General features: G+C 37.6%; 1 protein-coding gene across 10 annotated transcripts in view; it reads right to left on the bottom strand.

Annotated features, from left to right (window-relative positions):
- CDC42BPA (CDC42 binding protein kinase alpha) overlaps window positions 1-13,566 on the bottom strand; it is a 199,160-nt gene that overhangs the window by 45,017 nt on the left and 140,577 nt on the right. For 5 of the 10 annotated variants that reach the window (XR_009450251.1, XM_059677595.1, XM_059677601.1 and 2 more), the window contains 6 exons: window positions 12,977-13,101; window positions 9,518-9,623; window positions 8,958-9,106; window positions 5,647-5,738; window positions 3,167-3,243; window positions 2,120-2,167 (listed from right to left, as the gene is read on the bottom strand). Coding sequence is in view for 9 of the 10 variants with exons in the window: in XM_059677595.1 (XP_059533578.1) it covers window positions 2,120-2,167; window positions 3,167-3,243; window positions 5,647-5,738; window positions 8,958-9,106; window positions 9,518-9,623; window positions 12,977-13,101 (597 nt within the window). In the remaining variant the exon portion in view is untranslated. The remainder of the gene's footprint in view (window positions 1-2,119; window positions 2,168-3,166; window positions 3,244-5,646; window positions 5,739-8,957; window positions 9,107-9,517; window positions 9,624-12,976; window positions 13,102-13,566) is intronic. The other 5 variants (XM_059677597.1, XM_059677598.1, XM_059677600.1 and 2 more) reach the window with 1 other exon arrangement.

Genomic DNA, 13,566 nt, shown 5'->3' with positions numbered 1-13,566 from the left:
AAAGAGAACACAGGAAGGGCGGGGAAAGGAGCCTATTAAGAATAAGGAAATAATAACCAATAGTACTGAGGGCATTACATACATTTTAAAAAACATTCTCAAACAACCAATGAGCAAAGAAAGGCTAGATAACCTACTCCAAAGCATACACCTAGAAAAAGCAGCAGAGGCAGACTCTGGGTCCACTTATGCGCTCAGCCAGTAAACTGGGAGAAGAGCGCGTAGGGAGCAAGTGAAGGGAAACTCACGCCTTCTCAGAGCTGGAGCCTGAACCATGAACTTAAAGTTCAGCAGCTTTGCGAATCACTCCCTTTTCTCTGTGATAGTTCCTCTGCACTGCTTTAAAAGCTGGCTGTACGTCTGAACGGAGTTTATGCTGAGCAACAGTGGGTGAGGAATAAGAAGGGCCGTCCTGGAGGGAACAGGGAAGCAGGAAACTGACTACAGCTGGGCGGTGGCGGTGGAGGCGGCATTGATAGCAGAGACAAGATGGGGGCTGGTGAGGTGCAGTTAGGTGTGCATTGCTGCAGGCTCGTCTGCTGAGAAGGGCTGCCCTATTTGCCAAAACATGACTCCTATGTTTTACATGCAAAGATTTTTGTGGGGCCAAGGGGATGTAGAGAAATTTGTCAGAAAGAAAAATGAAAATGATTTCCTAGTAGAAAGAACAAATTAAATAATTTATTCAAACTTCCAAGTCTTTTAAGATGAACTAGTGGCCCAGTGCACGAATTCGTGCACATTAAAAGGAATTAATTAGAAGATTCATGCAGTAATTACGTTACTGCAAAAAAGTACATGTCAAAATAGTATATGTAACATAGTATTATAAAATTAAAACGTGTGCGATTGGTGCCAGCAAGAGCTTTATACGTATCGCACATGAGCAAGTCGACATTTATTTTTAACTTGCTAGTGCGCGTCATATGTACCGGCCGGTCGGTCAGTCAGGCCACCTTTTATATATATATATATATATATATATATATATATGATATCTGTATGGAAATATTGAATATTTTCGTCTAATAAAATGTATACCAGGTTATAACATGAAATACTATTGTACATCAAAATAGTTCTCTTTTTCTGATACTGTAGAATTAATTAGAATAATTATCTGTCTTAAGAATAATAAAATACCAGGTAGTTTCCATTTAGAGTGCAAAGGTGCATACTTTGATATAAATATTTCAAAGATATAAAAAAATCACTTTAAAAATAAGTTAAAAAATCTAGATCAAGGGTTTCCTTTAGTGGAAATATTCTTCTGAATACAGTAATTATATTTAACAAAATGCAAAAATAAAACATTGAAAGAATTTCCCCTGGTTGATAAAACAGCTCTATGTACAACATTTGAATTTGAACCAGTTTTATTCCCTAGTTTCTGGAAAGACTGAATGTTTAACAGAATAATAAAATGCTTTATGACAAGGATTACTATGCCTTTTAATGTTGAATAAAGAGAATATATATGTCAGGTATTTCTGTAAAGAGAATGAAGGATAAATTATTAAATGTATAGAATTTAGGAGAGAAAATGATGAGGTCAATTTATAGTGCATATAGAACCTACTGAACTAAAATCCCTTTCTACATAAGAAGAGAAATTCTGTCAGCATTAAAAATGGATTTGTACTCAATTACTATGCTACTATAAACCTACAGAAAGATTTAATAAAACTTGCCACTTTTTCTGATTATACCACCAGAGGTTTACCTTTAAGTAATAGGGAAATTAAATAAAGTGCTGAAAAGAGATGGAGAATGTGAAATAGAAATCATCATGAAAAATAAAAATGAGCAGTTATTTATATATATCGTTTTCTACATATTGCGACAACAATTAAATAAGCATTCCAGTTTTCAGAACTGTTGCAAAGAATGAAAACATACAGATTCTTTGATGGCCAAAGAATTTTTCAAAGTACATTTTAATTATGTTTAATAATGATAAACTCTTCATTACATTTAAGATAAAAAAGAAACAAATTATGACCCACAAATAAAGTATCCAGTGTAATATTTCTAAAACTAACTACATTAGACAAATTCTTCATATCAATTCACTGATCTCTTTTACTGAAGGATTCATTGGTTTGAAAATCAGACTTACGTCATCCAAAAAATCAATCAGTGAAGATGAGGAAGAAGAAAAGGAATCCTATTTAACGAATACAGCAATAAAAAAATAGAAAATATGGATGAAGCAATTTAGTAAGAGCAAATAATAAATCAAAAATTTGTAAAACAATTGAAAGGCAAATGACATTAATTCAAATAAATAAATGAAAAAAGCAGTCACTGTCATTGTTTCCCAAGAAACTTAGAAATTCATTAATTACTTTTTAAAGAGTGATTCTTTATCCCTTTCCCAAAGAAATGAAATACAGTTCATCTACTGTGCCCAAAATGTAATAAAATGAAGCGCTGGGCCAGGCGATAATCAAATTCCGTGTAAGCATGTTCCAAGGTGGCGACTAAAAGAAAGAAACAATCACTGCTTCTAATAGTTTCCACCAGAATATAACCCTGAGGTGGGTAGGACTCTATCTGCTCACTGTCTCGGGCACCTAGAATGGTGACTTGCACAGAGATGTAGGATTACTCATTGAATAAAGATATAATCACCAACTTGAATTTTCTGAGGCTAAAATATACTTTATAAAAAGTTTTAAAGCAAAAATTAAGTACCAAAGAATGATAAAGAGCCATATAATCACTGTTTCGTTAATATGGAATCTGCCTAATACACTCTATGTCATACTTTTTCTTTAAAAACTGCATTAATTTGGAACTGGAACCAGCACTGTCCTACTGTGAACTTGGACATTTTCAACTGCTTTTTACTATAGCTCTATACTTGAGCAAAAAGAGAAGAGTCAACATGACTTCAAAAGTCAAGATGTGTTCTGCACTTACTGCTTCTCAGGGGAAGAGATGAAACTGCTTTTCAATCTTAGGACTCTCCTCCTATGTAGACCTTTCTTTCATGTTATCTTAAATATAAAAGTGATTGCAGTTTCCGTAAGAATGCTTTAAAATATCTAAGAGTCTAGGTCCTCTTCTGTGGGATGCAATACTAGTTTATTACAAGTAAATTTTGAATCACAAAGTGATTTTTAAATTGACCCAAAGAATATCTGAAAAGCTTCATACTTACGTCAAATTGATCCAGAGCATCGGTAGGCGTATTCAAAAATGCCAAGAAAGAGCGCTGTGAGTCTCGGCGCTCTACACCTAGAAGACAGCGGCAACTCTCCTTAAAGCTAGAATAAACTAGTTTTCATGGATAGCCTTTCCTGCCTGAACCTATTAAAAGCTGTTCGCAAACTACGGTACTTTAAAGCTACATATATTAACCCGACATATTTAAAAAACCAAATTACACTAACTGTTCTTGGAATATCAGTTAACATTTAAATTATATCATTCTCCATGAAACACTTGTTTCTTGACTTAGTTCTTAAATATCTTTCTTTTCCCATATAGTACATTATAAAAACACATTAAATTTTTTGATAGATTTGAGAGATTTTTCAATATAGAGCCCTGATTATGTCTGATTTTTCTAAGATAATTTATCACCAAACAAGGTTTCGGTTTTGAAATATTCTTAGCAAACATATAGTATGCACTAACAAATAATCTTTTATAAGAAAACAATGCAGTGATGAAACCAATGTGTTCAGTTATGGAATAAACTTTTGTCAATCTGACTGCAGGTATTGTTTTGTTGACAGAATGAATGAAATCTCTTGGCTATGGCATTAACTTTAAATGCATAATTTCCAAAATAAGCTTTAAAATATACATAAATTTATAAATACTAAGGAGAAAAAAAATTAAGTACATATTTTTATTTCCATATTCTCAAGAATTGACATTAATTAATTTGTGTGCTTTTCAGATTACAGTGGGGCCTTGACTTACGAGTGTCCCGACTAACGAGTTTTTTGAGATACCAGCTGTCTCTCGGCGATTTTTTGCATTGAGTTGACAGAGTAATTTGAGTTAACGAGCTCCTTAACGAGCTCGGTCTCGGAACGAATTAAACTCCTAAGTCAAGGCCCCACTGTACTCTGTAATAATATACTATAGTTCCCAGATAAGGCAGTATGTTCAGAAATTCATTGTCAATAAATATTTATTGAAAGCCTATTATGTGCTGTTCACCTAGACACTGGGAATATAATAATAAATTAAGCAGAAAAAAAGAACCTTGCCCTCATTATGTAAATATTACATTATATTGTTTAAGTAGTATAGTACATTATGTTACAATATACAGTAAAATTTTCTTATTCTACAATGTTCAAAATCGAAATAAAAAGTGATAGGTTCACATGTTTTCAAAATAGAGCAATGTGATAAGCTGAGCTTTTTCTTTCGCAAGTTTGGGTCTGTTCTAAAAACGATGAGTCCACGTCATCTGTGTGTCACAGTAAGTCACCCTCTCACTGGTCTTTGTCTATATAAACTGTCTCAGGGCCACCAGTCCCCCGCGTCCTGCCTTCTCTTTCCTTTCCTCTCTAAAGAATACAGCCCTGCTTGACTCTCATTTCAGCAGGATGCCTTCCAAATCTGAGTTCCTAATTCACTTTTTCTGGGTTCCTTCCTTTCTTGTCCACTAGCGAATCCTATCAACCCACATTTATTGCACATCTACTACTTTTAATGGCCTTTCCACGCTAACTCCTTTAATGTGATTACCTTGTTCTTCCACAATTCTAAGCAGATGCAGAGACCCAACTATTTGACATCAGTGTGTGTCACGGGGCTGCAAAGTGCAGGGAAGCACACGACATAACACAGAGCCCACTAACCGGGTTGGGATTAGGTCAGGAATACGGACTTTGTCAGGAAAACGAATTTCTCGTTATTGCATAGAAGAGACCCTGTCATTAAAAACATTCTGAATTTCTTTTTATTAAATTTTTACCTTCTGAATGCCCATATTATGGAAAGAAAGTTTAAGAAGTTCATGTAATATAGCTACCAAACACTGTGTTGCTTTTCACAGTAACGGAAAAAATGCTTAAGTAATTACTGTTTTAAGAAAATGGGAATAAATCCTGGGAAATTCCTCAGGGCAAGCAATTTAAGAGTCAAATATGGAAGAAGACACTGAAATGCCAAAATAATTTTTATCTTTGAATTGCTCTTTTAATACTGGATTAGATTAAACTTTAGTTATTTCATACATTCTTTCTTCAACTACCCAGGGAGAAGAATAGAAAGTATAAGATACCTTTTTCCAATCACAAAAATATTATTCGTGAAGTAGGCACTGAAAAAATAGTTAAATTTATGACAAGGTGAGTTCTATTAAAATCAAATCTCTAAACAATGTATATTAAGTAAAACAAAAAGACTCAGACACCAAACTACCAAATATGTGTGTATCTCACTCACACACACTCTCTCTCTCTCTCTCTCTCTCTCTCTCTCTCTCACACACACACACACACACACACACACACACACACACACACCTATAAATGGATCCCAATAGCCATACAGGGATGCCAGACTGCTAGGGTGAACAATTCTTCCACCTACACAATAAGCTGGTCCTTGTGTAATAAAAATACATTCATAGCAGAATATTAAGTCCTGATTGATACAAAAACATTCCCATACCCTTTTCAGATCTAAGCTCTTCGGTGTCCTTGATCAGCTGTTCGATTTCTGATAGCAGTTCCAAGTTCTTCTTCTCTGAATCTTTTAGTTTACTTAAAAAGAGGAAAAAGGGAAAATGTCATTATTTTCATTGTTGGTTAGTGAGCCGTCATTTACTTGGTTGGACTCACTTGGTTTGACTGCTGTCAGTCATGCTACATTAGGGAAATGCAAACCACCAGGAAGCAAATCCAGCTGTCATCTACTCTTGCGTAAGTAAGGCTTTACGGGAACACAGCTGGACTCCCTTGGTTATACACTGTTTATGGCATCCCTGGCCATAAACAGTAGACAGAGACTATATGATCCCAAAATATTTACCCTCCGGCCTTTTCTAGAAAAAGTTACTGACCTGAGTTAAATATTAAACTTTAAAATGTCATAAAAGAAAAAGTTAATTTTTGAATTCTGTTAGAATTTAATAGAACTCACCTTGTCATAAATTTATTTTTTATTTTTTTAAAAATATATTTTATTGATTTTTTTACAGAGAGGAAGGGAGAGGGATAGAGAGTCAGAAACATTGATGAGAGAGAAACATCGATCAGCTGCCTCCTGCACACTCCACACTGGGTATGTGCCCGCAACCAAGGTACATGCCCTTGACCGGAATCGAACCTGGGACCCCTGAGTCGGCAGGCCGACGCTCTATCCACTGAGCCAAACTGGTTAGGGCACCTTGTCATAAATTTAATAGAACTCACCTTGTCATAAATTTTTATAGAGAACCATGAAAAGAGCATATATATATTTATAATTTTCAGCCTGACTCATATCCCTGGTTTATGAACAAACTACTATGTCCCCGGCATAAGAAGAAACTCAGTTGTTCCAGATTACAACACAGAATGACACTCAGTGGTTTTCTTTAACTGCTTGAATCTTTACGAGGGCCCAGTATAAATTCCACCTGAGAATGGCTGTGTGTCTCTTGGATGCAGTCCTGCTGGCCCAACTCAGCCACCTCCCCCCGCTTTCCTCAGCCTGGAGGCTGGCTTGTCTATTATCTCCCAGGGAGGTAAGAGCTTCCCACACGGGCCCACATTGCCACGATGCTACTGGATGTTTCCTACTCTTTGCTGGGCTTTTTCTGAGCTTTGGGAGCTGTTTCTTTGGTCCTAATCTGTGTTTTCAGGCGTTCGTCCTCCTTGGCAACATTCTGGAGGCACAATCCTGAGGTTCAGCTCGATTTTCCCATCCTCTCGGCACCTTCCCAAGGGGCAGGGTGACACTGTTTCCAGTGGGTGCAGTCTGTAGGTGGCACACGCTGGTGCTGCAATGTGCTCCCATCCATCGGTGATTGCTGGGTTCATTGTATATTTCCTGTCAGAGCTCCCTGACCACATATTGAAGGTTTCCAAGAATATTTTTGGATTCTCTTCACTTAAAAAGTGGTTTCTTTACAGTTTACTCCAGGGAATTAAAGAGAATGTCTGTTGAGGAAATGGCGTAGTGATCCTGGGAGGGGAAGCCAGGGTACAGAGCACTGGCTGGCGTGTCCTTCCTCCCACAGCTGGCACTAAGGAAGGAAGTGGAGGACCCTGCAATGTGTCTCTCATTCCAGTCCCTGCTGCGAGGGCTCTTGACTTCCTTGTCTCTGAGCCTAGATCTAGGCTCGGGCCAACCAGTAGGTTTCCTCCCTGGCTCTCTTCTCCTTGAAGCAGCCAGTGACCTGGACCCACTTTTGGACTTTCGTGTGTGTGTTGTTGTTTTTTAACTTTTAGCAGGACTTGGCACAAGGCTATTTACATATGTTCTGATCTTTTCATGGATTTTAATGTTCTCTCTTTAATAGCAAAGAGAGCTAACTCTAATAAGCTCCTACTATGTACCACCCCACTTTCCGCATTCAACATGTAATCCAGATGCCGAACTCTTCCTCTTGATGGAAGTGTGTGGTGTGGAGAGTTGGGGGGTTACAGCGATCTGTGCAATCAGCCCTACTGGTAGCCAGCTGGACATCTGCACATGGGTTCTCTTTGCAGCCCCACTGTCCACACTAACGGGGCCCCAGTCTGCTACTGATGGGGGTAAAGAAGTTCTGTTCTTCACCTTCCGGAGTCATGAGGCAAGTTCTATCAGTTCTTTGTTTCCAATCCACCACGATGGAATCCGTGTCCTACAGCATTGGGGGGGGTGGGGGGGGTGGGGGTGGGGGTGAGCCTGCCCGCTCTCCTGGGTTGGGTAGAGATGCACTTTCCTCAGCTGGAGGCAGGGCCAGGAGGGGGGAGGACACGCCTCTCCCGCACACTGTGCAACAGGCTCCCCCAGGCCCTTTTCTCTTATTTAACAGCTCTTTATGCTGGGATCGAATTCATATTCTCCAGAAAAAGCTTTTTCTTTTTTCCATTTTCAAGTCACACTAGCACATTTAAGTAAAACACTCTTAATTTATATCTAGATTATTTATATCAAGGCTTTATAATTCAACTGGGCTGCCATTTATCTGGCCTCTGAGTTTATTCAAAACATTAATGACTGCAGTTTAAAGACTAAGGCTTCACACCATTCAAAACTGAATTTATGGGACTATATTTCTTTTCATGACTGAACACTTCGGAGCCTCCGAAAGAAATTTTTAAAAATCTTCATTTTAAGAACTTTCTATTGTTCCTCTATGTCACCTACACTAACTTGCTCTCAAACCATGTTTATATCCAGTCCAATTATGATTTTCACTTGACCATTTTTTATTCAGAGTACAAATTGCTCTACTCTTTGGATAAGAACTGAGGGAATGTATTCATAGCTAACTTTCCCAGAGACTGTGGGGATATACTTGTTTTTATACCCATAAAAGAACATGAACAGTAATTAAAATATATTATATCATTATAAAATTTACCATCAACAGAACCTTCATTTGTAAAAGATTTATGGCCAGAATTTTCAGATGACTGTATTTTGTTCTGACTACATGTTGCATTTTAATGTTAATATGATGTTCTTGAACATGAGAGAAGTGGGGATTTAATGGAATAAAATATGAAAGTCAATTAAATTTTACAAATCAGGGGAAGAGTAAATAAGAGAATATTAATTGGTACTATCCATTCCACTTTACGGGCAAGTCTGAGGAAACAAGGCTGCATTAAAATTCCACCACTGCAGAAAAGGTTTGCGAGCATCCAGTCATTTTCAAATCTTCATAACCATTTCTGGGTCATCACTTTAAAGAAAAAGTCATAGGAAACTAAACATGTAACTTCTCTCCAAATACTTTTGGACCAACATAGAAGTTATTCCAGTAGGACCATATTATTCAGTCTTACCATTCTGTTATGATGTTAGATGCTTTAACTTTATTTAGCTCTTCTTGGATGGCCTGTTTGGCTCTTATTTCTGCGTCCAGAGCTGACTGTAACTCCAGTCTAGCTGACATATCCAGTTTCGCAAAACGACGCATTTTCCAGGGCATATCCTATGAAATAATATGACTGTTTTTAGCTCTATTCTATTTTTTACATTCAAATTTAGTAATCCAAGTGAAGTTGGAAACTACTTGAAAGTATTATCTTTCTCTAATAAAACAGAATAAGCACATTGCTTGTGAAAACATATTTTTCATTAAATTCAGAAACAACTGTAGACTCAAAAATAAGTAAGTTTTTTTTACAGTTATTGTCAATACTAACTAGCCATGCAAACTTTAGTTAAGCAGCTATGTGTTACGATTTCCTAAACTGGAAAAGACCTGGACTGACTGACTTCTCATGGAAAACTTCACAGTCGGCTAAAGCCTGGACAAACTGGTGAAAGCGCTCAGGTTCATCAGTGTTTCTGAGCTCCCTGCCTCCGTCAGGGCGAGTCTCTGTGCAGAACGGCCGCTTACGGTTGCTCGTGTGCCCAAGCTGGAGTTTCTTAATGCTTCCAACTCCTCGGTCATTTTCGAAGCTAAGGCCTGAAGGTATCCTCGTGCGTCCTTCTCATCACTGACCCTAAAGTGCATATAAAGACAGAGATAAAGCACAACATTAAACAGAAAGAAAAACTTATTTTAAAGCATCAAAAAGAAATAAGTGAAAAGTGACAGAAATTTAAAGATGTCCTCACATACCTTCTTTCTAAAGTTCTACCAGAGCACCACTGCATGTTGACAAGTGGGGAAAGGTCCACTGGACAAATGAAAGCTGGCCGTGCTAAGTTAAGTCCAAATTACTCCTCCCTCATAAATCCCTAAAACTTCACCCATAAACCACAGAAGTAACACTCTTTTAATCTAACATTAACCCCCTCTCATGATTTCCAAAAAAATATTAAGATTTCTCATTAATTGGGTTCTGCCATTTTATGCTATATAAAAACATAACACACCATTCTTATAATTGAAATATGTGTATTTAGAAACTTATTAAAAAACATATTCTGCAAAAATCAAAGTTGTATTGTAATAAAGTTCTTCTGTTTTCTAAAATGGTAAGTAAAATAACCAATGAAAAAAGATTAAAGGTTACTAAAACTCAGTTTATATTTATGCTGATGCAAGTATTATAACTTTAGGTAGAAATATTTTCAAATTTTATTTAATAAAACATATCCCACCCCAGCCAGTGTGGCTCAGTGGGCAAGCATCAGCCTATGTACCAGGAGGTCAGGGTTCGATTCCCGACCAGGGCACATGTCTGGGTTGGGGGCTCGATCCCCACTAGGGTGTGTGCAGGAGGCAGCCGATCAATTGTTCTCTCACATCATTGATGTTTCTCTCTCTCCCTCTCCCTTTCCCTTCCTCTCTGAAACAAGTAAAAATATTAAAAAAAGAATAAAAGAGAAAATAAAACAAATTCCACATGCTAGAATTTGTCAAGAGAAAGTCTGCTTTTTGTTACATCTCCTCCCAAACAAGGGAAGAAGAGGGCCCAGGGATGCCAGTGTATGAAAATCTACAAAAGGTCCTGTTCTCGGGAATGAAAATCATCTGTACACAGAGAGCTATAATTCCACACAGGAAAACGTTGACATTCGCAATGCTCAGCAGTATATTCTAACACACTATTTACTTTGTGCAGGCTGGTTGTTTTCAAAGAGAAAATACAGGCCACTGAACAGCTATGAGGAAAGTATATTTCAGGGAAATTAACATGTATCTGTGATGCGTACAGCACACGAATTTAAATCTTAACCCTTATTTTAGCGCCTTTAGAATTCAGACTCCCGAGTAGTCAAGGGATGATTCATGTCCCAGACGGGATGGAGTGGGATAGTGCAAGACTTCATTACACCAGAACAGTGCCCCTCTTAAAGCTTATGAATTGTTTATTTCTGGAATTTTCCTTTTAATATTTTCAGGCTGTGGTTGACTACGGGTAAGTGAAATCACGGAAAGAAAAATTGCAGATAAGTGGGGACTACTGAATATTACAAGTTCCCGAAACTGTTTGCATTGCTTCATCTTGACTATCCCACGCTACACACTGAAAAGAGCTGAGACTCCTGACCTTCATAGCCTTGGGTAGAGTATCTCAGAGTGCTTTTCAAGTAGGTGAGAACTCTGAGGACAAGGAGTATATCTTTTTCTTTTAGCCTGTTAAGTATTTAATAATTTGTTTTTTAATACACGACCATTTTTAAATATCAGCTTTTAAGCAAAGTGACTTCTTTGTATTCCTGATTTCTTTTGCACATTTCACTTGAATAGGAAAAATGTAAAATGAGCAATTTGTGGGATTACATAAAAACTTTCACTTTCATCCTGTCTACACTGAGGCTGCCTTCCTTTCCCAGGCCCACTGCCCACCCACCCGCGCCCGTCACGCAGGCTCCGGAGACCAGTGGGCTAGGAGCTCAGGCTCTGGCCGGGTCAGCTTTGTCTTCTATGAAGGCATTTTCAGCAATACCTTAATAACAAATCTGATTAAAGAATAATGGAATTACAAATAAATAGTTGTAATTTTTTTATATTCGCTTGGCTAATGATTAAAATGATTTTGCTTCAGAAATGTAGACTTGCCCTAGCCAGTTTGGCTCAGTGGATAGAGCATCTGCCTGCGGACCAAAGGGTCCCGGGATCGATTCTGGTCAAAGGCACGTACCTCGGCTGGGTTGCAGGTTCCTTCCAACCCTGGTCAGGGCGCCTGCAGGAGGCAACCAATCGATGTGTTTCTCTCACATTGATATTTCTCTCTGTCTTTACCTCTGTCACTCTCTCTAAACACTAATGGAAAAATATCCTCGGGTGAGGATTAAAAATAATGACAATTTTTAAAAAAGAAAAATAAAAGAAATGCAGACTTGATGACTAGGACATAAATTAAACATTAATAAACTATTTAACTGTATTGCTTGGAACACAACCAGATTTCCACAACTGGGACATTTTCCTTTAGATAGTCACTGAATAATCACATTATTAAGCTCAACATAAGTTAACATAACAGATCCACAGTTAAGCCAATATCATGATACTTGAGTCATTTGGGTAAGATTTCTTAAAAGAGTGTTTATTCACTTTTGATTTTAAGGATATTAACCTGGTATAAGGAAAATGGGGGAAAATGCTTAAAGAACCAAAATAACAGCACAAGAAACTAAAATTTCTACTAAATGATTGGTCTATAAATATGTGAAGAAACGAGTTATTTTCAGATAAATTAAATATCCATGATTTACCAAAAAGTAAAAAAACTAGAAAATATAAAAAGTTAAACTATTTTTATTAGAAAATAAAGTCCCCATTTGCTTCCACTTTTCTCATGTATTAAAAATATATACAAATACTAGAATAATTATTTTAATGAGTGAATTAATATGAAGGTTACTAAGGTAAATTATTCCACATGAAATCCAAAAAGCTTAAAGAGCAGTTGCTAAAATTAAACTGGACCCACATAAGGTTTGTAAAATGCCATGGTGAGTCAATCTGTTATAATATGGAGGACGGTGCTAGTACATCTTCATTCTCTAAGTGTTTCTCCAGGCTTTCTGTTTCTTAAATAATCATAAATACAGCAATTTTGATCTTAGAAAGGAACATCTATAGCTAGTGAATGACTTTCTTCTATCCTTTAAGGACCAACTGTCATAGGAGAAAAAAACCCAGTTTCTTTTCTTGGAAAGAAACACCGTGTTTCAATGATGCTGTGTAAAGCTGACATGGGTATCTGTTGGAGTTAGGGAACGGAATGGAAAACACAGCAGAACACAAATCAGTAATAACAGCAGTAATAAAACTACCCTTTTAGAGTAACATTTTTTCATAGCAAAAACTAAGGTAACGTGTGAAGTCACCTCCCGGAATTCATGCCGCCGTGAGCTATGTCCACAGTCACCCCCAAAGCCACTGAAGGGCGCTCACCACTGAATGATCTCCGTGATCTGGGCTTCCCAATGCGCCACTGATTCCTTCTTGTCTGCGAGGTCTTTGACTTCTTCTTCCAGCTGCCGGTTGCGTACACTTAGGTTCTCATACAGAGCGGTGAGCTGAAAGGCGTTTCAAGACACGTGACTTTTAGGAACAGGAACTCAAGGTACTCAGATGCCTCCTGTTCAATCTTAAATTCACCATATTCCACTCAAAAGTGCTTGTCTTACTGATCCCTCACTATTACCCCTCTGGTCATGGGTTTGGAAACATCAATTACTCTCTGAAGTCTCCATCTGCCTTTACTTTTCCCCTTTCTCCCTACATTGAATTGATTCCATTTGTGAACATTCTCCATTTGTCTGAAGAACTCTCCAATTCTTCCAGAAACAACGTCTCTCATTTTTTTGTTTTGGTCTGAAAATGTCTGTCATCCTCTCTTTTTTTAAAAATTCTTTATTGTTTAAAGTATTATATATGTCTCCTTTTCCCTCCACTGACCTTTCCTGGTTGTTCCCACCCCTCCCCCCAGCACATGCTCTCAGCCTCCCACTGTCTGAGTCCACCGTTTATGCTTATATGCA

Source organism: Myotis daubentonii, chromosome 20 (genome assembly GCF_963259705.1).
Source record: "Myotis daubentonii chromosome 20, mMyoDau2.1, whole genome shotgun sequence".
NCBI lineage: Eukaryota > Metazoa > Chordata > Mammalia > Chiroptera > Vespertilionidae > Myotis > Myotis daubentonii.
Note: the sequence above shows the minus strand (reverse complement) of the source record. Positions and strands in the feature narration are given on the sequence as shown.